Source organism: Gallus gallus, chromosome 26 (assembly GCF_016699485.2).
Source record: "Gallus gallus isolate bGalGal1 chromosome 26, bGalGal1.mat.broiler.GRCg7b, whole genome shotgun sequence".
Lineage (NCBI taxonomy): Eukaryota > Metazoa > Chordata > Aves > Galliformes > Phasianidae > Gallus > Gallus gallus.
Window position 1 is genome coordinate 3,842,111 of NC_052557.1, and position 25,949 is coordinate 3,868,059.

General features: G+C 50.1%; 2 protein-coding genes across 2 annotated transcripts in view; one reads left to right on the forward strand and one right to left on the reverse strand.

The window, feature by feature from the left end:
• Positions 1–14: 14 nt before the first annotated feature.
• OLFML3 (olfactomedin like 3) lies at positions 15–1,723 on the forward strand. Its single transcript, NM_001040018.2, has 3 exons — positions 15–157; positions 282–567; positions 863–1,723. The coding sequence occupies exons 1-3, from the start codon at positions 50–52 to the stop codon at positions 1,645–1,647; spliced, it is 1,179 nt and encodes a 392-aa protein (NP_001035107.1). The 5' UTR covers positions 15–49; the 3' UTR covers positions 1,648–1,723.
• Positions 1,724–7,092: 5,369 nt separating this feature from the next.
• Positions 7,093–25,949, reverse strand: part of SYT6 (synaptotagmin 6) — a 28,653-nt gene continuing 9,796 nt past the window's right edge. Inside the window, exons 2-7 of the mRNA XM_425830.8 lie at positions 22,233–22,569; positions 19,863–20,421; positions 15,195–15,315; positions 13,799–13,970; positions 13,016–13,166; positions 7,093–8,616 (exon numbers count right to left, since the gene is read on the reverse strand). Of these exons, the coding sequence (XP_425830.4) occupies positions 8,545–8,616; positions 13,016–13,166; positions 13,799–13,970; positions 15,195–15,315; positions 19,863–20,421; positions 22,233–22,569 (1,412 nt within the window). The 3' untranslated portion in view covers positions 7,093–8,544. The remainder of the gene's footprint in view (positions 8,617–13,015; positions 13,167–13,798; positions 13,971–15,194; positions 15,316–19,862; positions 20,422–22,232; positions 22,570–25,949) is intronic.

Sequence of the window (25,949 nt, forward strand, 5' to 3'; positions counted from 1 at the left end):
CATTCCTGAGCGCTGAGCTGCTTCCGCGCGGCCGCACTCTCCGGCGGCCATGGGGCCCTGGCGCTGTCTGCTCCTCCTGCCGCTCCTCGCCGCGGCACCGCGCGCACAGCAGCAGCAGTTCATGGAGTACGTGGAGCGGCGGTTGGCGCTGCTGGAGGTACGGCCGGGGGGGGGGAGCGGAGCGATGCGGGAGCGCGGCGGGACGGGACGGGACGGGACGGGACGGGGCTGCGGGCGCGGGGTGCGCGGCACAGCCCTCCGTGACCCCTCGGCCGCAACAGGAGAGGATCGCGCAGTGGCACGATCAGAGCAGCCGCTACTCCACGGAGCTGCGGGACTTCAAGAACCAGGTGCTGGGCATGCTGGAGACGGCGGAGAAGGAGCGCGAGGCGCTGCGGGCCGAGGCGGAAGGAGCGGCGGCGCGGGTGGACCGCCTGGAGCGAGAGGTGGACTACCTGGAAACGCAGAACCCCGCACCGCCCTGCGTGGAGGTGGACGAAGTGCTGATGGAGAAGCAGGCGGCCACGGCCAAGCAGAGGAAGAACGAGAAGTACACCAAACTGACGGGTGAGGGCCGCCGGGCTGCCCCGGGTTGGTGCCGTGGGCTTAGCGGGGCTGCCCGGGGCTCTGGCCCTGCAGCTGCGTCCCGGGCTGAGCCGTGGGCCCGGAGCACGGCTTGGGGGTGGGGGTGGTCCCCCCCACAGGGGCTTCTGAGAGCCGCTGGGGACGGCAGCGGTGCCGACCGTGGGCAATGCGGTGCGTCCCCAGGGAGCTGCCTGGGGCCGGGTGGGATGTGGGATCGCCGCGGTGAGTGGGGGGTGGGAGCGGCCCTCGGGCTCTGACCGCTGCCCCCATCTCACAGATTGCAGTGACACCATTGCAAGTGTCCGAGCCATGAAGATCCTGAAGCGCTTCGGCAGCTCTGCGGGGCTCTGGACCAAGGATGCTGCGGGGAGCTCCGAGAAGATCTACGTCTTCGACGGCACTGCCAACGACACGGTGTACATCTTCCCCCGCATGCGGGAGTTCACGCTCTTCTCGGCCACGCGCCGTGCAGCCCGCATCAAGCTGCCCTACCCCTGGGTGGGCACCGGGCACCTGGTCTATGGCGGGTACCTCTACTACATCCGCCAGCAGGGCCCCTTCCAGGTGATCAAGTTTGACCTGGCCAACAAGACGGTGGTGGACAGCTCGGTGTTCCCGGCCGAGGAGCAGATCCCCGTCTTCGGGCTCTCCCCCTTCACCTACATCGAGCTGGCGGCGGATGAAGAGGGGCTGTGGGCCATCTACGCCACCAAAGAGAACGAGAAGAACATCTGCCTGGCCAAGCTGGACCCCGACTCGCTGGACATCGAGCAGATGTGGGACACGCCGTGCCCGCGGGAGAACGCCGAGGGCGCCTTCGTGGTGTGCGGGGCTCTGCACGTGGCCTACAACACGCGCCTGCCCAGCCGCTCCCGCGTGCAGTGCGTCTTCGACGTCAGTGGGACGCTGCCCCCCGAGGAGGCCTCCCTCGTGTACTTCCCCAAACGTTACGGCTCCCATTCCAGCATGAAGTACAGCCCACGCGAGAGGCAGGTCTACGCCTGGGACGACGGCTACCAGATCATCTACCGCATGGAGATGAAGAAGAAGCTGGAGGTCTGAAGGGCCCCTGCAAAAGCCCGGACTGATGGAATGAGGTTTTCTACTCTGTGATGCAATGAATAAATGCTATGCAGCACGCTGCAGCCGCCTGCTTGGGGGGAGTGCGGGGCACGGGGGGCTGCAGCAGTGAGCCCCATGCTGCCCTGAGCTGCCCCCAGAATGCCTTTCCTGGGGGGTTCCTGAAGCTGTGAGTGCGGGGTCTGGGCTGCGGGCTGGGCAGGGCTCTGGGCGGAGGTTGGGCTGGAGTTGGGCAGCTCCTGCTGCAATGAGAGCACATCTGGGCCTGGCTGGGGCATGCCGTGAACAAAGCTGCAAGCAAACAGCACAATCCCTTAATCCAAAAGGACAACTGGAGGTTCTGCTCACATGCTGGCAAGGCCTCCAGCCAGCAGGCACCAGATGTTCCTCATTTTCTGAGTTCACGTCTAACAAAGAGCAGTTGTCTTCCCTTTGCAGCCACAGTGTTGGCAGACCCTTTCTGTAAGGCCCCGTTCCCTGAGCCCCCTCCATGCCTCCATTCCACATGGCAGTGCCTGAGACCCTGGGTGTGGGGGCAGCTGGGAGCCACAGCCAACATGCGGTGGGTTGGAAACTGCCCCAGAAGGGCCCTGAGCATGAGGATGTGGCCTCAACAGCCCCGGCTGGAGGCAGAAAAATAGCAGATCCTCACACACTGCCCCACGCACCTCTCCCTTGGAGGATGGAGGATTGGGCTGGAGATGACATCAGTCCTCCACAACCACTGGCTCTGGCCATCGAGGATCACCCCTGGTGTGGGGCTGCAGCTGGGGGTGGGCCCGGCCCTGGGGTCCCCCTGCAGCCCGCAGGATGCTGCGCTGCCCCTCGGAGCTGACCCGACAGCTACCCGGAGCTCTTCTGTATGGTAATTAAATATCTTCTGCTTCCTTCAGAAAAAAAATGCTTAAATACACTCTTTGGAATGAGTGTAATTGGATGGTGCAGAAAGTTCAACGCAGTGCAAGTCAAGCGGAGAAATTATCCAAGGGTGAAGAGCTATGTGCACTGCCAAGTTAATTTATAGCCCTTTTCACAATCGATAACTACAGTAACAAATGCAGTTGTCAGAAGTTGTATGGTTGTAAATAACGGCAGGGCATGGTGGGGATGGTGCTGATGGGTGATCCTGGAGGTCTTCTCCAACCTTAATGATTCTGTGGTTCTATCCTAATGATTTCTTCGGCATGAATCAGAGCTGATGGAGCAGCGACGGTTCTACACCAGAAATCACCTTATAACCTGCAACAGTGGTCCTGCAGTGCCCATCTGGGAGGATGGGGCTTTCTCTCTGCTTTGGTGGCCGTGGCTGCCGGGCTGTGCTGCAGCCACAAACTCCATACTGCGGTGCTCAGCTGGGCTCACCCGGAGCGTGTGTGCTGAGATGGGTTTGTCCAAACACTTTGGGAATGAGAGGCGAGATGAAAAAATGACTGCAGTGCCTGAGTGCCTTACAAAATGCAGCACTTACCTGGAGCTCCACGTCCCCGGAGTGCTTCAAGGAGCATCAACAAATTGATCCTCCGAATAACCCCTGCTGCAGAACAGCACTGCTCAGACAGAAATCGCACCCAATCCCGATGAGGGTCGCTCTGCTCCTTCTAGAGCCCCCAGCTCTGCAAGGGCAGTGTTGGGCAGTGGCATTGCCCTGCTGTGGGGGGGGGGATGGGAGATACACTGCTGTGCCCTCACATCTCTGCTCTCCTCGACTCCGCAGCTCCTCGCGCCTTAATTGCCAAATATTTTATCTCTTTAAAGAAGCCTCTGTGTAAGTAATAATCCCTTTCATCTCTCTCCTCTCAAAAAAAATGCTTCCCTTCGGAAGGCAATCTGATAAAGTAAATTGAGAAGTTAAAGTGAGGATGGAGAAAGCAAGATCACCCGTGGCTAATTCCTTTCCCTGTCTCATTCCCCAGCCCTTTCTGTCTCATCCTCAGCCTTTTTTTCTTGCTCTTTTCCAGCTCGTGAGAGCTCTTGGTGGAGTGAAATGATTCTGCAATAGGAAACTAAAATTAAAAGTGGGCAACTCAGAGGAGTGTGTGACAAAGATGTCGTTGTACTGCAGCAGGAAGGGGAGCAGCCTCTCCATCCGACGCCCTCCTAATGGCTGCGTGGCATATGCAACCACAGCTCTCGGATCCCAGAGGTGTTTCTGCCCATGCAACATCTCCCAGAGGCTGACCCACACATGGGGGGATGCTGCAGCTGGGAGGGGGGCGTCCGTGGGAGTGTGGGAGGGAAATGAAGCAGCAGCAGCTGCTGTGGGTCCACTGCCTGTTGTAATGTGCAGTAAGAAAAACTGGTCTGAAAATCACATCTTTGGGTTCAGAGGTTACAGCCCGAGGAGCTGTGTTTGCAGTGCACCTTTCCAGTCTTTCCTGGACCTCTAACGGGGTTTGCTGTCATTTCAGTACTTTGATCACCCCTCGTACATCCCTTCTGGCCATGCTGTCAGATTTGGGGCTGCTCAGGAGGCTGTGGGAGAGGCCCGCAGGCAGTCGCCCGTCCCGAGGGCTTTGTGCATCCTCAGCTGTAGGGAATTTGTGTTTTAATGGCATTGTCAGCTCTCTTCTTCTGCTGGGAGCTCCCACCTCGGGCCAAGGAAACCAAGTGGGCCGCAGTGCTCAGGTCTGGCCCAGTCCGAAGGCAGCACAGCGCAGCCGTCCCAGCTCTTCTCCTACCCAGAATAGGGCACAGAGGGGAAGGGCCTGTCAGGTTTAAGCTCTCAGAGACACCCTATAGCCAAATGAGCCCCAAATGACCAGACTCAGCCCCTGGCTGTGCTGTGCCCGTGGGGCGGTTGTTGCTCACACACCCTGTGGGTTCATGGCAGCGCACGGCCTACTGCAGCCAAACGCTTTGCTCTGGAAGTTGCCTTGGTCTGTGCTCATCATTCTCTCACACCCAATTCCACACCTCAGAAAGAAGCTTTGAGTTTTAACTTCTGTGGGTTTATGGCAGAAAAGAATGAAAACGGGCCCTGCAGAGCCAGGTGGGCTCAGAGACCCCCACTCCCACCCAGGCTCCTACTGAGATCTCTGCAGTTATTGCTGATGCTGTGGCTGCCCTCATCTTGGCTTTGGGGCAGACTGTTTCCACGGCAACGGAATATGCTGTAGGATTTGCATTGAGCCATTCATGCCACCGTGCTTTATTGGCTTTAATGAACTGCCATCCTCACAGCAGCCGACACGGGGTCTTTGAAATGGATGTGCTGTAAATTCCCTACTTTTAATTACAGCTGTCGTGAGAACATCGTATACACAATCGTGTTTGCATGGCTGTATTTAAAATATGTAAAATAGGGGAAAAAAAAACTCAAAGCAAAGCATTTCTTGAACATTCAATGCCATTGCCTTTGCCACTGCATGGCTGCAGCAGTGCTGGTGACCAAGCAAAGCCATTGGGGACATCCCTGGCCCAAGAACCTGTGTGTATTCACAGAGAACCAAAGCCTGTTCTGCCAGGCCCATCTGCAGCACTGGGCTCTGCATTATCTTCTTCTGAAAAATGAAGGATTGATCTCTTTTTTTTCTCCCCCCCTGTGGAGACATGAAGAAGGTAAACAGCAGCACAAAAGGGAGAGCTGTGACCCTGTGCCCTGCGTGCTGAGTCCCTGCCAGCCATACAGGACGTTCCCCCCGTGTGCCCCAGCTGTGCAAGCAGAGATCAGAGGCAGAAGGCGCTGTGTTTGCATCTGGGAATGATGACTTCATAGTAACAACAGAGCTGCTGGGCCCCAGAGGTCACTGTGTGCTGATGTATCCAGCCCTGATGCCAGAAGAAATGATCAGTGCCCCATCGAGAAACCCCCTGGCAAAATGAGAAGCCCAGGGCTGAGAGGAGTGAGATGAGTAAGATGGGAAGCAACAAAAGTAGAAGAAGGGAAAGAGAAGTGAGGTAAGCCATGCTTCTCTCAAACAGGCTGCAGTCACTGATGGGCTGTGCAGAGCCCCTCAGCCCCATGTCTGTACCCTTGTCAGGAGCAGTCGGCACTGTGTCACCCCGTGTCCCCACCATTAAAGCAGCAGTAATTACATGCCAGGCCTTGCTGCAGTGCCTCTTACTTTTCCTGCAAGCCTGTCATTGTTCTGCGAAACTGGAGACCGCGAGACAGAAAGCAAATTAAAAAAAAGAGCATTTAAGGAACATGTGGGAGTGCTATTTTGGGCTTACTTTTTGTTTGTGTTACTCAAAATAAAGCTTTCCCCCTTATGGCTGCTTGCACGGTGACCAACTGCTGCCATGTGTGTGCTGCCATCCCCAGCCCACACTCCTGGCTGCTGCCATCACCTGTGGGTGGTCACCCCTCCCACCACGGCACTTCCCCGCTGTGAGGTGGTCCTCCACACCCATCAACCCTGCAATGGGTTGTTATCGTATAATTAAGAGAAGCTCTGAAAAAGAGAAGGAGCAATAAAGGCAGCTTTAATTCTGGGATGCCGCTCGTGCCAGCCTCAGCTGTCCTCGGAGTTATAATCCTCCTGTAGATGAAAGGGAAATATCTGCACTCGCACAGCGTGTCTACTTTCCATTGGTGTGACCAATCTTCTCGAGGCGGTGATGATGTGCACACAATGCTTTGATTATCCCCTCCCCGGGGACAAGGCATTGGAAACCAAAATGCAGGGCTTTGAGCCACCGAGGCGCGGGCGTTCTCGCTGGCGTGACATCCCGTTTGCAGTGACAGTCAGCACCGGGTAGAAATTGATTATCTGTGTGAGGCACGGATTAAAAATAGAAGCTCTGTGTCAAACCCCACGCATGTTTTGACTAAATCCAAGATAACGAGAAGAATGGCTGAAAGACGGAGATTATACAGAGAGCACCGAGAGCTCAGAGGCTGGGATTAAAGAAGAAAAAATACGTGCGTGGGTTAATGCAGTTAATGAGTGCTGAGTGCCATCCCGGTGCCCAGCTGGGATCACAGCAGCTGCTCAGGGCACAGCTGCCACTCTGCATTGGTGGCTTTGGTCTGCAGACCTGCAGGAGGCCACCTCCCATTGGTGATGCTGAGCACCTGAAGGCTCCATCCAACCCAGAGCAAAGCTCAGGGCCAGCAGTCAGCCTTCAAACTGTCTCCGCAGGCGGTTGTTTGGGATGGTTAGGACTCTTTAAGGGTGAGATGCCCCTGTGCATCTCTGTGGTGTCCCTTGGTAGAAGTCCTCAGTACTCAGTGCTGGAAAACAACTGCACTTTTACCACTTCTTGTTTAAATGGGCTCAAAGCAGTTGAAATTGCGGGGGTTGTTTTTTTCCCATTATTATTATTGCTCATCAAAGCGTGTGCACAGATCAACTCAGTTCAATGGAACTGCGGCACTTGGAGAGGTACCAACCCGGGGTCCGCTGTCACCCCTTCATTACCACCAGCTGTGATCACTGCAGCCAGAAGAAACCCTTTTGCTGCCTTCATGAGACCAGCCAGCAGTTAGAAATGGAACAATTTTATTGAGTTTCGGCTCCTATAGCATGTCACACATGGAGAGAATTAAGACACGAGGTGTGCTGAAAAGTACATATTTGTCCATCACTGGAACAAAGGATTTGTGTTACCCAGGAAAACAGTGCAAACGAACGCCCTTCTCTGTGCTCACAGCTGTGATGCTCAGCGAAGGCTGATGCTGTGACAGTAAGGAAAATGCAAACTGAAGCTGACCTGGTGGGTGCAGCTGCCTCTAAGCTGGCGTGAGGGGAAACGCTGCCTTTCCAGCAAAATTTTGCTTCGACTCGAAAGCAAAATATTTTAATTGACTCGATTTAATTACGGCGGAACAAACAGCACTGATGTATTTAGCAACGGAGAGGAAAATCCAAGGTGTGAGAGGGTCCAGCTGCAGCTGCCTGATAAAGCTGAGCTCAGCGAGCTGCTCCCGCAGAGCTGTGCTCACTGTGCTCATGGTTGGCCTCTGCAGCCCTGGGGTCAGGAAAGTTTCATTTTCCAAAGGCTTGGCCTTCCTCCAGGGTTTGGGCATCAAAACTGAATTCATTGGGGAAGCGCTGATTGTTCAGGCCGTTTTTAGCAGCAGCTGCGTGTCTGTGTTACCCTTTTGTTCGCCTCCTATTAGTGGGACGATGTAGGAAAGAAGGACCAAGTGTTCATGCGAGGATCTCTCCTATTTCTGCAGCACTGTTTCCCCTTCACATCCGAGCCCCGCTCACAACAGCTCAGTTCTCTGCACTCCAGGTAATGTGGTGATGTTCAGAGCAATGAGCAGCAGCTACAAAGGGCATCTTAAGAAAGTGTTCATGCAAATAGCTCTAGGGAGGCTTCAGATACAGGAAAGCAGGTTTTCCCCCTGAGGAATCAACAGCTTTTTTGTTTTGTTTTCATATATGACAAAAGGAATTGGAGATACACACCGCACACACTTCTAACGGCTCATGAACACCTCTACACGAACAGGAGAGCTGTACACAGTGCTGAGCTCGGGCTGAGCCATCGCAGCACTGAGCTGCTCGCAGACCAGGAGAAGCCTTCCCACGTCTCCCAGCTCTGTCCCAAGCAGACGCAGCCCGCAGCACAGCAGGGCCAGGCGGCTCCTTCCCAGCCACGTGTGCTGTCTGTAGGAACTCAAAACATCTTTGCACATTTCCAGCCTTCGTACACATTACAAACTACTTAAGAGACCACCAAACTTCCAGCTCACATCACAGTCCGTTTTCTTCCTCTGGAAACGGGTCCGGACGGTAAAGCCACAAAAGGAACACATCACTTTGGGAGACCTATTAGACAAAGACGTGTTGACTACAGAACGGGTTTCTGCCTTTACTTACACAGGAACAACGAGGCTGGGAAGTCTGGCTGCTGCCCCCACCACTCAGCAATGCACTGCCGAGGCTGCAGGCGCACGGCGACACGGCGGAGTCCCATCTCTGCAGATCATGGCGTGGGTGGTGGTTTGGGAGAAGGACAGGAGCTCTGGCTGTCAAAGCTCGCTGCTCGGCCTTGCCACTGCGGGAGGAAAGAGAAGGGAAGCCTGAGCAGATGGGAGAACACTCCTCTTCATTCCTTCCTAAATCAGCTCACAGTTACGAGGGCTGCTACCCACTCATCCCAAAGAGAAATAAATAGCGTCTGCTCCATAGAGAAGGTTTATTCTCTGCTTACCTGGCATCGTTTCCTGTTTTGGTGCTGTTGTTTTTGGTGTTTTATTTTATTTGAAGAAACACCAAATAAATGCAGACCCCTTCAGTCTCTCTGGGCTGGCAGAAGCTGAGTTTGCAGTGCCAGAAATGTTTCTCAGAGTGAAAATGGGATCACAGTGAGTGGATGCAGTAAACATGCTTTCTTTTTTTTTTTTTTTTGCCATAATTATGGGATCATCAATTATTAGTCATCTGCCTGGGGGGCCATTATTATAATTCAAAGCCATTACTACTCAAGCTTTTGAGTACTCGCCCATCTCACTATCTTGCTTTATTAAATCCAAATGACAAATGATAGACGTCTTGCAAAGACAACAGGAGGCATAATAGTTCCACTGCTCCTTTCTCCCCCAGATCAATTCCCTCCTCTCCTACTTAAGCAAAAACTCTTTGCTAAACAATATTAATGTTCCAGCACGTATGAATTTCATTTCTGTGGGTGAAAGCTCATTAGGCAAATTGCAGCAAACCAGTTCAAGTGGAGAAAAGAAACCACAGCAACACGTCTTCTGCCAGGCCCTGAGCACGGGCATCACCGTGCCATGGAAAGAGCATCCACACTGCTCCGAGGAACACTGAGCCCTCCTCAGAGGTGTGCAAAGCAGAGGTTTTCATAATCATGGTAAATGTGGGGAGGTTGCTCCTCTGACGACATGTGCTGTTCATAAAGGGCAACATTCCATGCTGCAGACTGTAAGCACGGCCGCAGATGGGGCTCTGCTGCTCGTGGGGCACAGCCTCTGCTGGGTCCCAACACCCAGGGGTTCGTTCCCTCCTGCAGGGGACAATCAAGAGCAGGACTGCAGCCAGCACAGCTCAGGGAGCCCAACACACACACAGGCAGACGCAATCCAGCCCAGCTGCAGAAACACAGGCAGATCTGCCCTCCCACCAGCACTTCTCAAGGGGAACCACACTGCCATTCTGGGCACGGTTCTGACCATGAGAACTGCCAGTAAAGCAGGGGAGAAGCAGAAGTATAATAGAAGTAGGCTTGTGGTAGAGCCCTCAGCATGCTCCTCACACTGCTCTGCCTGCATTCACAGTGACAGTGCTGCCCCAAAAAGGTGATGGAAACATCAGAAAGCGAGCAGTGAGGAACCTGAAGATACTTTCCCCTCATTTAATCAGGAAAAGCGAACCATCCATTCTGTAATTATCAGTAAGGAGCTAGGAGCAGTTCACTGAAAGTCAAACATGCCCAGGAGCCCGGATAGGGCCAGTTTTGCATATCTTTAAAGATAAATGGTTGCTCTTCATTAAGGGCAGGACGTGGCTCTCAGCACACTTGTCTGCTTTTTATCTGGAGGAGTACTTTAAACAAATAAAGGCTCCCACGCCGAATGTCAGAGGTGTTTGGCAACATCAAAGCCCTGCTCTGCACTGCCCCAGCGCTGCTGCTCTATGATATCAGACTGCGTTTGTCTTTCATACGCAACAAAGAGGTTTGCAGTTTTCAGATGTCCCCTTCAGAGCCTGGAAAGACGTACTGCACTTGGAGACTGCAAGCAGAGCAGCGCCCACTGACGATGGGTGCAGGGTTGGGTGCTGTCAGAGCAAGAGGGTCCTCTGCTCCCAGGTTGCCTTCTGAGAGCTGCGTGAGAACGATGCAATTTAGAAGCCCGTAGTTAATGATTCGTTTGCTCATGTTCTCTTCTTAATGATGATGGCCATTAAAGAAGCGCAGTCGTTAAAGTTTGTTACTCACTGTTGATAAATATGGAACAACCAAAGACGTGAAATGTGACAGAAGAAAGCTTCCCTAAAGACCTCAGCTATGGAGAAGCAGCAAAACTGCTCACACTGAAGACCCAGGTAATGCCTGTGCCCAGAGCAGAGGTATTAGGATATGTAAGTACAGCTCAGAGGCCACAGGAAGAGGATGGAGCAAACAGAGCAGGCCATGAGGATCAACCAGAAAGCAGAGGCTGCATTTGCTGGATCCTGGCTGCAAACACTCGGGGATGAAGCTGATTCCAGCACAGCACAGACACGAGGGTGAAGAAGGGAAGGAGGGGCAGCAGCTCCTCCCCCAGCATCCGTGGTGCAGAGCAGACAGATCCCTGGGCCAGGCCTCAGTGTGCAGCCACCCATGTGCCCACAGCACTGACCCCAGTGTGGCCATGGGGTGCATCCTGGGCACCCTCAACATGCTGGGGAACCTGGAGGTGCCCGACGCAGCATATGGCACTGAATTTACATCTAAATGATGCACAGATAGGGAAAACGTGATTGATTGTAAGGAATGGTGTTTCACCAATAATTTCTGCCCAGGATCTTGTGTCTTTTTTTGTTGGTTTGTTTTTTTGTTTACTTGCTTGTCTATACTTTGGTTGCTTTTTAGCCGCAGTAGAGCTGCCAACAGCAGAACTGGAGCTGAAAAGGGCAAATAAATACCATTCGCTTGCTGGCTCTGTGCATTGGCTTGTGGCAGAAATACCAGGACAGATGCTCAGAGTGGTTTTTTCTGCTGTTTTTTTTAATTATTATTTATTTTTCTGGAGTGCTCCTGACCCGAGCACCCAGGGCTGAAATGACTCACCTCTTTTCTGTTCCTGTTTCTGAAATCTTGGGGCTCAGCAGTGACCTCGGAGGTGTATTTTAAATGGTGAGTCACCCTGTGTGCCTTCCTCTGCTTCTTCAAATTCCGTCATAAAAATTACGTCCTTTTCTTCCCATTTATCCTCGAAAATCGTACAGGAGTCTTTCTTTCCTGCTCCAACCTGGAGCCGAAGAACAGCCTTGTGGAGCCATATAAATGACAAACTGCAGAAGGATCTCCTGCCCCTGGGTTGGCTTTGGCAGCTGGTGTCACATCGAGAGGTACCGCTGACGATATGCAGCCCACTGATCCAATGAGAGCTCACTGAGCACTGCTGCTAAAGCACAGCGGTCGCTGATCCCCAGCAGTGTGAGATAGCATATGCTGCTGCCCTAACAGCTCTGACTCATGTGAACGAAGCGAGTGTTCAGCATGAAAAGCCTAACGAGAGCCCGGAGCTGCTCAGCACCCAAAGGCAACGCTGCTGCTGCACATCAACTCCACATCGCTTCGGTTCTGTTCTGATTTACACCAGATCTGCACAAGCGACCCTCGGTCATGGCTCCCTATTTACTGCAGTGGGGTTGCATAGGTCAGAGCTCCTTAATCTGACATTCTCTGGCCTCACCATGCATGGACACCTCTCATGAGTGCTTGGAGAGGGCAAGAAACCTGCAGATGAAGCAGACCTGCCTATGGGATGGGCACAAAGCAATGCCAGAAACCAGACTGGTGGGAATGAACCGAAACAGAGCGCACTGAGCACAGACTGCGTTCGTGGTAGGGAAAAGAGCAGGTTGCTAACAAAACCAGGGTTTGCTGCATCCTAATTGAGGCCGCTGTGGAGGACCACCAGGTCTCATATCTGACTTCCAGCAGAGCTCAGAATCCGAACTTCAAAGAGAAAATAAAGCGCCCTTCGTTATGAACGGTCTGTGGCCTCGAGGGGAAAAGCCTCCTTAACCCTGGATACAGAATTAATTGCATTTATTTTACTTCTGCTGGCTACAAACGCTGGCTTTATTTTCACAGAGTGCCGTTCTCCAAACCTCTCTCCTCCAGAATTTATTACCTAAATCAGATAAAAAAACAAACAATTCCATAGGAGTGTGACAAAATGGAGCTGAAGGAGGAAGAAAATGCCAGAGATGGTCAAAATGGCACTCAGGCATTTCAGCCCTATTTCACCATCTGGGGCTATATCCAGCGAAGCTTTCTCTGCAGATGCTTGCAGCAATTACATTTGTTCTATTTATTCTCCCTCAAAGGCTTGGAGATGAGTCAACAGAAAAATCTTTTAGGATGAAAAAACCGAAACTTGAATTCTGCGATATCCCTGGGCAATTTGTTCTGCAATCAGAACAGCATTCTCTTTCCTTACTGCTGTGGCTTCAATTAAAAAAAAACACACACACAAAAAAAACCCCAGTAATACAGACCAGTCACATCTGTAAACACAGCCCCTGTCCTTTTTGCAGGCAGGCTCAAGGAGTTTTCTCAAGGCTACACTGAGATGCTCAGCTTCTGGAGTTCATCTCTGGTGAGAACATTCCCTCAGCTCCTGCCAGAAGTCCCCACGTGAGAGCTGCTCTTCTCTGCACACCCTGACCCAGCTCAGTCATGCACAGGACATGGATTCAAGGGAAAGAATAACTCCACACACCTCTTTGAAAGACTTCTTCACCTCCACCAATGGATGCCAGTGCGCGATGGGCTTGCGTGGGTACGCCAGCATCTCGTTCCAGTGGTCTCTCCCCAGTCCTTCTGCATTGACCCCCACACGGCAAACCCCAATTATCTCATTATGACCCACTCTGAAGAACAACAGAAAAGCAACACGGTTATCTCTGGCCCAAAATGGCTGCACACAATCAAAGTCAGGCACAGCTCCATGATACCAGGGTGCCACGAGGTGCAGTGCCAAGCGAATGTGGGATCTGCTGCTGTTTCTGTCCACAGGAACATAAAGCAAAGGATCAGTTTTACCATACTTGGTATACTAGCAGGTAATCATCCGTAACTATTATCCATAATGGTCTTAAACTGAGACAGGGGAGGTTTAGGTTGGATATTAGGAGGAAGTTTTTCCCCCAGAGGGTGGTGACGCACTGAACAGGTTGCCCAAGGAGGCTGTGGGTGCCCCATCCCTGCAGGCATTCAAGGCCAGGCTGGATGTGGCTCTGGGCAGCCTGGGCTGCTGGTTGGCGACCCTGCACATAGCAGGGGGTTGGAACTGATGAGCATTGTGGTCCTTTCCAACCCAGGCCATTCTGTGATTCTATGATTCTATAACCATAAATATAAATTACACTTTAGAATAGATCTCTAGAGACACATCGATGCCACGCAGCAGTGCAATCACAGCTGCAATGGTAAGGGAATGACTACTGAGCAGAACATCTGTGCCCAATGGGATTTTCTCCTCTCTCCAGAGCTCTCCACCTACCGATCATAATCCATGACAGAGATGAGCAGGCTGACTTGATCCATGTTCTCTGGGGGAATGTCAAAGATTATTGCTTCATTATAAGTAGGATTAAGTGTATTTTTCTTTATGGTGGTTTTCTTCTTTTTCAGTCTTCGACCATCACATAGCAAAGACACTTTGACATATGGATCTGAGAGGAGGAGAGAGGAAAAGGCCTTCTGATTACGGAGGTTTATTTTCTTACCTTCACAATACAGAAACAGCATTTCCAAAGCGTGAATGTAAGTTACCATGAGCTGAAGACACTCCTCAAATGTATCTTTAGTAAAAAGGATGCCTTTGTACCATTAGGATCCACAATTTCATTGTGCTGTGAATGCTGAACCCCCATGCAGGGGGGTGCTGGACCAGGTATTTATTGAAGGCCCCCTCCCATTCTATGATTCTGTGAGGTTCAGGCACTGGAGGAGGAAAAAATCAGCTGTTTCCATCAGTGATGAGGGCTCACAAGGCTAGGAAGGCCCTCACCTCAATCCTAGAGCCAATATTCACCAGCTGATGATGCCGGGCACTGGGCACTCAGGCATTAATTGTATGGCTATGGAGAATGAATTCATTTTGATTTCTCTGAAGCAAATCTGAAACTTGAAAAAAAAAATAATGCCTAAGAGCAAAATGTGATGCAAAATTCTGAAGACCAAAACTAGCAGAAGGGGTGATTTCTCAGGCACCTTTTCCTGCACTGCTGCCAAATCTATCCAACTGCTTCATTATGTTTCACGGTTACAGTGAGCAGAGGAATCTGAAAGCCCATTTTTCCCAATAATAGAGAGCAGCAGAGGAAGAAAAGGTATTAGAACAGCTCTATCTCACTTGCTTTCTGTTGGCTGATTGTGGCAGAACGCACTTTGGTTACAAATGGCTCCTGTTTCTTATTTTGGCTGCCTGGACAATTTCGATGCACTTTGAAGTAGCAGTAAACCTGCAGCATTTACAGAAACATTGAGCTGGCTTCACCAGAAGTCTCAATTCTGAGACGTTTCCAATCATCCAAGCCTCAGCTAAGCAGAAATGTTTTCAGCAGAGATCTTTTACTGTACCGCTCCTGTATTTTACACAAGTTGTTGATGAAGTTCAAATGCTATGATATTGATCTTTGGAACAGAATCTGCTTTTAGTGTTGAACTCAGCCCACAGGCAGTCTCCTTGAGAGGTGTATTTGGGCACAGGGTCATCTTTGCTGGGCTCACATCCTTGGGAACGCATTTCATATGATTTGCACAGACTTAAAGCACATAGGAAGCTTTCCAGTGATGTCAGACAGCACCAGGAGACATATCCCCACTGAGATATCTCATGGGAGGAGGAGGAATTGTGGCTGCAGCACACGGTGCCCTCAGCCACCAGCACCCACCTGAGTAACCAGTGATGTCCATCGCTTTGAGATTCCTGCATTTAATGACTGTTAGGGTGAGGCGACCTGCAGTTGGCAAATAACAAAGGGAAAACATGATCTCTCCCAGGTCCACGCTTTCCTTCAATAAAACAGAGAACACACTGTATTGGAAACATGCAAGATTCAGCCTGGCTGCCTCCATCCTCCAACGCAGTGCTGAGTGCAGGACTCACGCAGCACTCACACCAGGACAGGCTTTTCCCTATGCTGTCATTTTGCAATGAATGAGTTTTTACGTTACGGTGGGGCCACAGAACTTAGTTTTCAGTTCATTCCGAGGTCGTTTGGCTAAAAACTGTTAGAGGAGTAGGAAAATATGCGTGTCCAAATGTTGCAGCTTCATATCATAGCTACGGATTGTCATCCACGTCTCAGTGGAGTGCGTGCTTCCCATCACTACATTACAGTGAGTGCACTCTTTTTCTTCTCCACTGCTTACACAAAAGTGAAGTGATATCCAACACCAAATGAAGGCCATTAAGGAAATTACATTAGTGTCAAGTTTGGCTTGTTTGAATGTATGGAATATATCTTGTGCCAGGTCTGTGACAGTAACACCTGCTTCCTTACGTGGAGGGCTGCAAAACAAAGAGGGGCAACACAGAGCAAGTGAATGGAAATGTGAGACCTGGACACGCAGCAGTGCTGCAATCCTCTGGTGGTGTGCAGTGTTACAAATGCAGCAATGGACTTTGTCCAAGGAGGCTGTGGATGCCCCATCCCTGCAGGCATTCAAGGCCAGGCTGGATGTGGCTCTGGGCAGCCTGGGCTGCTGGTTGGCGACCCTGCACATAGCAGGGGGTTGGAACTGATGAGCATGGTGGGCCTTTTCAATCCAGGCCATTCTATGATTCTATGACTTCGTAGCAGCTTTCCTCTGAAGGGGAGCATGAATTTCTTGGTGGCTGCATACCAGAGAGACACTGCTTCGGTTTGGAAGAGAATCACCAAAGACCTCATTCAGCTGTGACTTTCTGGGTGTTGACATGCTTACTGTAGCTTGGACCATCACCCGTTCAGATGTGCCTTCCCAGAGCTAACAAACACAGCATCAGTGTGTGTGTGTCTGTACATAAACAGTGCATTAACCAGCAGATGGCACTCAGAAACATTTGGCACTCCAGGATTACACAGATCAATACAATTTGCTGTTTCGGTGCTCCGTAGAACAACTTCCACACACAGCTCCTCACACCTCCCATACACGTAACATTCCCTATTACACCTCTCAAAGCCCATTCTACCACTGCCTTGCTCATGGGAATTCAGGAATAAGCATAAAGTGACCAAAAATAAGATTATAAAGAGGACTGGTATTATTTAAACAGCTAGAACTTCACCTGAGGTCAGCAGAAAGGTTTCCAGATACCTTCTGGAAATGGACTTTAAACAGAATCTTGTCTTTTACACAGGGGTCTCACATCTGCAGAGCAAACCACCTGTTTATTTTTGGGAACAGAGGGTCTGATTCATTTCAGTGTTGTATAATGATCCACTGAAAAGGAACTGTAGCTGTTCGTAGCAGGGAGATGGAACTGGAAAAACAAGTCAATGCATCAGGCAGGCTGAGCTTCGCTAAGAGGTGGGAGAGGAGCTCTTGTTGGTGGATATGATTTTTGCCAAATTATTTCCTTCTCACTCTCTAGCAAGGCAAAGATTAAACACTCACTGCACTTAGATATGCAGAATAGTAATGCGTGGTGCATACGAGCTTTGATTCTTGTCACAGGCTTCACTTGGCTTTCAAGTCAATGGAATATTTTCTCAACTACAGAGCGTACAGAAGAATCAGCCGAATGTTTTCTGTGCAGAGCAATGTATGTACCTGTAAATAGCGAAACAGAAGTTGTCTCTGATGGTTACAGCTCACAGTGAAATGAGAGTTTAATACTTATGCACTCAGAGCTCCCACTCTGATCCCTTGCTCACCTTAAAAAAAAAATAGCATCCTAAATAGCTTTCTTTTCCATGAGGCAAAACGATCTGAGTCACAGCCCCGTTGTCTGTGATCAGTACTGAAATATGAGAAAACAGTCACCGAGTTATTATTATTCCTCTACCTTTAATGCTTCTCGATGCGTCTACCGGGAACTAGATTTCTTGCTTCACAAAATATGAATAAAGGAACCTCATTAATGTATCAGGATGATTTTCAGCACACACTAAGGAGGTTCTCCTCGTCCACAAGCTGAGCCTGGCACTGGATGAGGCATAGAACAGAATCAGGGAATCATTAAGGTTGGAAAAGACCTGCAAGGATCATCAGATCCAACCACTGACCCAACACCACCGTGACCACTAAAGGGTTTGGGGCCAGCCCAAGCCCAGGCAGGGTTTAGATGATGTGATGCATCTATTCTGTATGTTATTTGCTTTGCATTGGTTTAGCAGCAACTAAGGCATGACACGTGTCAGGTGAGGTCCATATTATATTGTGAGAGCACCATTTGGGCATCATGTAAGCTTCTCCTCCTCTCCTGGTACTGAGAGGAATCTGCTCAGGGTATAGAACTAATACAAATTGTTCTCTGACCTCACTCTATTAAGTCAAGAGATTTTTCTTTGCGGCCATAAATATGACAGAGTCAAATGTATCCACATCATTCTAGAAGATTATAGACATGGGAACGTTTCCAAAACTCATATCAACAGGTCTGAGGAAATAATGGAAGCTCTGAATCAATAACCTTTGCAGAATTGAAACAAAAGCGTTTTACTGATTCACAACTGCACGATCATTAATTAAATAGCTGAGTGCTGGCTATTTGAATAGTTTATATCATTGCTTAAATGTGCTCCTATCTCCTTACCCACAAGATTGATCTAATATATTATTAGTCACCCAGAGCTTTTCCTTGGGTATAATAAAAGCCGCATTTACCTCCCTCACTTTTGATTAAACTGGAATGTCCTTGGGTGCGTTACAGCTGCTGAGATGCACCAATGTTGGCACATTCCCCAAGATTGGCGCCGGGAGAACGCGGGGATGGAGCCAAAAACAGCACTCGACGTTTCCGTGGGAGCTCAGCAAGGCTGCACCACGCTTCTTGGGCGCGATGCTGGCTCTGCTCCTCTCACACTCAGAGACTTTACCCTCAACAGCCCTTCTGGTGGTGTCTCCCCATTTGTTTCAGTAGAGTTTTCCCCATGATACTGATTCTCTTGGTCAGCTAGGAAAGCATTGCTATTTCTTACAGAGCCGAGCCAGCAAAACACAGAACACACACAGGTCAAAAATTCCATAACCTTCTATTGGAGCTGCTTATTCTATGGTTCGTGTGCTCCTCCTCCAGTGAACCCACGTGTTTCCCCTTCCCCATTTCACTCCTGCCCATGGATCTCCTGCCTCAGCACCTTTCAGGATTACTCCTTGCACATGGATCACACAGCAAAGAAAGGGAAGCTCCCTGCCACTGCACTGAGAGCATTTGCCCCCAGACCTCACACCACAACACAGCAGCCAGAGCTGACAGAGCTGATGATGACCTGAGCCTTCCCAGGAGGAGCAGATGCCTCCAAGTGGCATCCACAAGTGTGATGTGCCTTGCTCCTCTCCTAGCCACCCCTTTGCCAAGAAAATGAATGTGCCTGGTGCCTGCTAACCTCTCAGCCAGCATTTCTACTTTCATTACCACCTACTGATGGCTATTTGTGGACTGAAAGCAAGGAGGGCAAGCACTGTAGGCATGCAGGTAACTGATGCCCGTGCCCCCACCTTACTTGCTGGCCAAAGCAAGATGCTCCAAAGGCAGCTCACAGCACACCTCCAGCAAGGCCTGCAGTGCCTGGAAGGTGGTGCACGTACCTCGGAGTGCTTGGGCAGACCTGGCAACAAACCCATGATTTCAGACAGAGGGCTGAGGACTTCCCATGTTCCAGTTTCAGAAATAACAACATGAAAAGACAGCTGTTTTGGTGTCCAACTGCAAAGCAGAGCAATCATTTGTTCACCCTCAGGATGAGTCACATCTTCCAGGGAGGACAGTGGACAAGCAGATAGCTGTTGTGCAGAGGTTAATGTCTTTGCTTCTGCACTGAGATCAATGTGAGAAGGTGGCTTCTCCTGCCAGCTTCAGCCAGAGCCTGCAGCACTGAAAGCGGCTGGAACATTTCCATCCCTGATGTTAGGTTTCCCTTTCAGAGAGAGTTCAACAGAACTGCTGAAAGGCTCACAACAACCACGGAAACAGTTTCCAGTAACACACTGGAATAACTCTCTCCATACAGTAAAGCCCAGTACAGCCCCTCCAAAGCTATTTCTGGCTGTTTATCACGTGCATGTGGCAGACATCCAGAACCCAAGACCTTCCCCTGATGAACAGATGACAAACAGGGAATCTACCTCACTCCTCCATCTGGTTTTTAGCAAACTTGGTGTCAGTGGGACTCACTGCAGTTGAGATAACTGAAAGCCACTAACGAGGGGATGAAATCCCAGCAAACCCGGACTTGGGTACAGCTGTCAGGCTTCTGCATAGAGCAGCCTTTTCCATCCCTGTGTGTGACTGCTGCAGGCTCCCAGGGCTAATGGCACCATCAGCAATAGACCCACCTGCTCCCAGTTGCACAGGGCTCAGGTAAGCCAAAGGGGAAGGCCAACCCAGCACCGCCGGGGCAGACACTCACCGTTGTGGCATACTGGATGTCCTTCCAGACTGAAGTCTCCCTGGAGAGATCTGAGTCCTCAAACAGGTTCTCCAAGATAACTTCTCCTATCATGTCGTGTCTGGAGAACCTGTCAAAGTCAAAGACGCTCAGGTGGAGCTTCCTGCTCACCAGCTCCTCGTGGGGCACAGGGAAATGGAAGGACTCGTCGAAGGTGGGGTTCAGAGTCTTCCTATGCACTCGTGTCTGGAACTTGCGCTTTCTGTCGGGCAGGAGGTAGATCTTCACATAGGGATCCGAGCTGCCACAGAAATCTTTGGCTGGCAAATCAAAAGCCCTGAGAATCCGGACAGTCAGCGTCTCGTTCTCATAGTCGTACTTGAGAGTGAAGTTAATTTTCCCACAGGTTTTTGCTGCTTCTTTTTTGGGGTCCTCAGAGTCAACAGACTTTTGCTTGTAGAGCTCAGGCTTAATGCGGCCGATGCTGGTCGGCTGCTCGGCGATGGCGGGTGGGTCCATGCCATAGTCCATGCTGGATACGTGCATCTGCCGGGGAAGGTGTCTTTTGAAGGAGATGTGCCTGCAAATGGAAGAGAGGAGAGCTGCATGCTTGCCCAAGGACATCCCTCTCCTTTTTCTCCCCCGGACTGCTGGAAGTAGGAAAGCAGGGAGAGCACAGCAATGAAAGCAGTGCGTGCTTTCGACCGCTGCACAGAAACCACCTACGCTGCGAAGAAGGAACGCTGAATAGCAGCCTCAGAGGTCAAAGGAATCTATCTGGCAGAACGCAAACTTTCACTGCATCTGCAGCAAGCTACGTTCTTTCCACCTATTACACAAGTGACAGCCCACGGTTAAATATATGAGACCCAACGATTCCTTAATCAGGACACACAACCCCAGTGTGGGAGCTCTTCCTCACCCTTGGTTCTTACAGTTCCCAGGCACTGGCAATGGGATTCCCCAGGGGCTGGGAAAAATAGCAGAGCTATTAAAGTAAGAGACATATTGCCAGCTCAGAAAGTTCTGTTTTGTTCTGGGTATTGTTGGGTATTGCTGCTTCCAAACTTCTCCAACAGAGAAATTTTCTCATTGAGAAATGATAGATAATTCTTGACAGACAGAGATGCACAGCCTCATCTGGAAGTTGTCCCTTGCCTTGAGCTCCCCTTCAGCACAAGTAAAATGTTACATAAGCAAAGCTTTATCTAAGCCAAGCATAAACTCTTTCTGCAGACTCGTGGCATTACTGCAGATTAACCGGTGTGTACAGACCATGCATGGACTTATTTAATCATCCCAGGATCTTGTACAGTTGGGGCATTAGCTCCAGGAACTCACTCCTCCTTGGCAGTTTCCTCATGGGCATCCTGGTTTGGGCTGAGAGCCACAGAACCCAAATGCATGAGGGTGTCCCTCAGTGTCCCTGGGTCTGTCTGTAGCTCCTATTGCATGAGAAAGTGGCTTTGACACCTTCCCATGCACAGCCAAGTCCTGCTTCGTTTGCCTCCATTCAGACAGACTGAGTTTTTGCCTTCTCCTCTCTTATAAAGGCATGACAAAAGCAGAATGCGTGTGCATGACAGTCAGCTGTACAAATCAAAGAGCATGCACACGAATTGCAGGTGGCACAGCGTTTGTTTGGACTCCAGCTTCTTGGAGCAGAAGGCTGAGCTCTGTGCCCTGCTCGCCCTGCAGCCAATTTTCTGAGCAAAGGCTGCTTTCACAATTGTTCTGTCTTACACATCACAGCCATGGCCAAGGCAAGCAGAAGTGCTGGGACGCAGCCAGGCCCTGCTCTCACTGCTTCCTGCCCTACTTTCACGGCCGTCCGTGTCAAGCAAGAAGTACCGTATTTCTCAGTGTTCTTGCAGAGGTGTCCCAAGGTTCATACAGCCTTATTCCAAATTTAATGAGCGTGGTGCTGGAACCTCCAGCCCCGGCTGGCAGATGCACATTGATCACCAGCACTGAGCACTGAGCACAGCCAGTCCTCAGCATCGGCAGGGAGCAACGCGTCGATTCTGCTTATCTAATTGGTGCTGCAATGAGCCGCATAAACAAGAGAGAGCAAAAAGGTCTAATTCTGTCTGACCGTATCCCATCATTGATACCTCAGCCTACTGCTCGTGTTGTAACAAAATTAAAGTGGCCAAAGCATACTGACAGCTAGACACAATGAGGGCAAGTCACGGTAATAGGGATTGAAGCCTTTAATTTTTTTTTAAAGAGCCCACCACCAGCCAGTCCTAATTGGTTAATTGGCCAATCTTTAGAGCTTAATCCAGCATGTCGGTGGGTGTGCCTCCCCCAGGCCGTCAGAACCTTGGGCTCCATTACACGCTTCCCCCACCCAGCTGGTTTCACTGGGGCTGAGCATCCCCAGCTCACCTGGTGGACGATGCAGGCTCTGTTGTTTGCCTCTGGATCCGCGTGCGCCGCAGGATGTGGTCCTTCATGGACATCTGCACCTCTGCAGGGATGTCTGGTGACGTGTGGCTGATTTTCACAGCTGCCTCCAGGAAGCTGATGGTGCCCGTGTCCTGGAGCTTGTCTGCCATGTTCTCCTTATTGCAGCCCGCCTCGCTCTGCAAGACGGCCAGGTGAGAAGAAAGGGCCTTGTTCCTCCAGGGAACCCAGCACAGCTTCCAAAAGAGAAACAGAAAAACTGCCACCAGGGCCAGTCCACACACAATAACTATCACTGCAAGGAGGCTGACGGAGAGCTCTACAGGGGGAGAGAAGGCAACAGTGACAGGGAGCGGGAGGAGTGGGAAAGGAGAAAAGAAAAGAGAGACGGTGAGAAAGCCATAGGCAAAGGGAAGAAGTGATCCAACCTGACTTATATCTGCCTAATGGAGAGCCCTCAGCAGGTTCTGTGCACGAGAACTAAACTCAAGTGAATATCCCAAGACCACTGCCATCTCCAAGCACATCCGTGGAGAAAAGGACACCTCCAGATAGGTGAAATTATTGAGTTTTATGCTATGCTGGTGAGCTTGGCTACAAAACACCACCTTGGCTTTCCTCTGTGGTACTGGCATACAACTGATCCTCAAATCAAGCGGAACTTAGGAACTGAATGAGAGAAAAGCAAGTTCCATTGGCATATTGGCAGAAACTGCCTTTCCGCTTCATAATTCAGTCCCTGCACTGAGCAACATCCTCAGTCTACCTGCCACGGTCCTGGAAGCAGATTGCTGTACTATCAACACTCACTTCTTGCCCAGCTGCGCCCAGAGGGAAAATAAGGAAATAAAGAAAATAATTAAAAAATCACAAGTTGCTGATGCAGTGAAATCAAATATAGAAGGAGACGGCATAGAAAGTACTGCACGTTTCCTTGTTCTGAATAGCACAGAAGCTGTGCATGTTCTCTGCTTATCTGAGTCACCTCTACCTCACACTCATCTATTTCAGCCCTCGGTCTTCTCTGGAGTGAAAGATTTTCCATACCTATGAGTGAAGAATTAGGGGAAAAAAAGAGCATATATATATATATAGCATATATATATATGTGTGTGTGTGTGTGCTGAGAAATGATTCACAGCAATTCACAAAGTGAAAACATTGGCTACTTTAAATTCCTCTCGTAGAGTGTTTTCATCCCCAGGTTCCCACTCAACCCATAATTCCAAGTGTTTGAAATACACAAACATATCAGCCCCTGGAGATGAAGTTCTGTACTGAAATCATGCCCGCAGTGTCAGGGTTGTAGAAGATTCTGTTACAGATTGCTTTGAGTTCAAGGAAAATTCCTTTCTTGCCTGCAGTGCCCAGCAATGCTGTACTCCTAACGTAGGTAAGCGGGAGTCAGGACAGATAGGAAAGGGAAAAAAGGACTTCATGCAAACATCCCAGCTCTCCCTCCCACGAGCTCTAAGAAATGCTTGAAAAAACTGCATTTAAAGCCATCTCTCTCCCTATTCATCCTTACTGGGCAGCTTATGGCTCTCAGCACAGAATCTGGGAGACCGCATCTGTGCATCACCGTATCTACTGCAACAGTCCCTCCTGACATCTGCTTTGTCTTCACCAGAAGTCATGAGGGACTCTGACTTCAGAGCTTAAGGCTGAGCTTCTGACTGCCCCGGGTTCTGTGCCTCGAAAGGAAGGGATGGGAGCAGCCAGCAGGTATGGATGGAAGGATGAATGCTGTCCAGAAGTTCTGCAAGCAGCTTTCCATCTTTCCTTAATGGCCTCCTGTGCAGCTCAGATTGCACCATTTATATGCTGTTGTAGTTCCAAGATAGAAATACATACTGGAATAAATAGGTCCTGTCTTATCCAATAATAAATAGGATTATACCAGTCAGTTTACCAGCAGTGGAGCTTTCATAGAGATTTGGCTAAATGAGTTCTCAGCACAGCAATGAGCACAAAGGTACCACTTTCCTTTATTTAGGGATAAGTCCTGGAGTTGTGCCCGGGTTGCTCAAACAGCCAAGAAGAAGACCTTAAGAACCCAGACTTCCAGCACAGACGTCTGCCCTTCCTGTTCTGACTTCTTCCTTTTCCAGTGCCACTCCTTCAAATCCCCGTAAGCTGCCCATGGGCTGAGCCTGGACTGAATCACACAGCATCCCAAGTGGGAAGGGATTCCCAGGCTCAGCGTCTGAGATTTACTTGGTGAATACTCTGAGAGCCTCATACAAGTATTCATGCAAAACTCCCGCAGCCCAGCAGGAACGTTTTCAGGATCAAGCTGCTTTGCAGGTTTAACTTCAGCAACTGCTTTGTCAGCGAGCAGCAACTGATATCATGAGCCCTCACTTGGATATTCATCCTTTCCAGTTATTTAAATGCACTGTGCGAGCTGTTACAAAGGAAACAGTCGCAGTGCAGTCTATCACTGCTGGAAGTTATGTGACAGGAGAGTTCACCTTCAGATACTTCTCCCCATTCCAAGGAGTAACGCAGCACCCACCAATCTGCCAACACACCCCACTCTGCACACGAAAGCATCCCAAAGATGTGAACCCAAAAAACCTGTTGCCAGTTTGAGAAGGATCGCAGTCCCCATCACCTCCTGCTGATCTGCTGCTCATAATGTGTTTGACAGCACTCACGGATATCTTTATGCATGACCTCCCACTCTTGCCTCTGACAGCTCACATAAAACACAAGTGGAAGGGATTGAGATTTTACAGACATTCTTTAAGAACTGCCCGTGAGGGGTATTGGTTTATCTGAAGATGGCATTAAATTCCCCAAGACTTTTCCCTGACCTATTAGACTTACATAGCGGTCGGGTGGAGTTGACCTTAATTGATTTAATGAGCTTTCTCTTGTGGATCTGGAAATATCAGTTACTCTAATAAACACCAGGTATTCAAAACATTATGCCTTAAATGTGCTCTAACTTACAGCAAGCTTCACCAAAAGCTTTTCCACATCAGGATAACCTGGAAAAGGCTCCTCTCAGATGGGAATGAGCTTTGCTTTAATTGTGCCACAGATTCCCCATCAGAGTAGTTTAATGCTGAGTTTAACAACGTGATTAGAAGAGGCCGTTACCAAAAAGCATACCTCATTTGTGTTAAATGGCATTAAGTATATGGAGAAACAGAGTTTTCTGAAACAGAAAGCCATTTGCTGGCAGGACTTATACAGGCGTATCTGCAGGAAGGCCCACACCGCTCATTATCTTTGCTCTGCTTTCCTTTGGTGACCAGAGGGAATGGTTTCTGTTACAGGAGAATGCCAGCAGTACCTGGGTGGCCAATGCTAAACCATCATTTATCACCACTTACACAATGGGAGGTACCATTAAACACGAAATCTGAGTCAACTGAGGCTCCAGCCTCCCACACCTGCAGCCTAGCATAAGAAAATAATGAACTAACGTCTTTAGAGACAGCACAAGGCAGCTTAGGCCAAAATGCTGCAAAAACAACACTGCTCCTTTGCTTTCGTGTATCTTGATGCCGAGTCTTAGAGCAAAGTCCATAGGATGGCTCCGAACTACAGAGCTTCAGAGAAGGTCACCGCTTTCTTCTGCACTCCTCCTGCCTTTCAAACAAAGGATGAGACAGCCCAGGGCAGAATGAAAGGACAGCAGAGTAATTTTAAACTTTGAAGCTAAAAGCAAATTTAAGAAAGGGAGAT

Excerpts from the sequence above, each read along its gene's own strand:
- OLFML3 (NM_001040018.2), top strand. The coding sequence starts at position 50 with ATGGGGCCCTGGCGCTGTCTGCTCCTCCTGCCGCTCCTCGCCGCGGCA. Across the intron at positions 158-281 it reads GGCGGTTGGCGCTGCTGGAG|GAGAGGATCGCGCAGTGGCA; the intron begins GTACGGCCGGGG and ends CGGCCGCAACAG. Across the intron at positions 568-862 it reads GAAGTACACCAAACTGACGG|ATTGCAGTGACACCATTGCA; the intron begins GTGAGGGCCGCC and ends CCCATCTCACAG.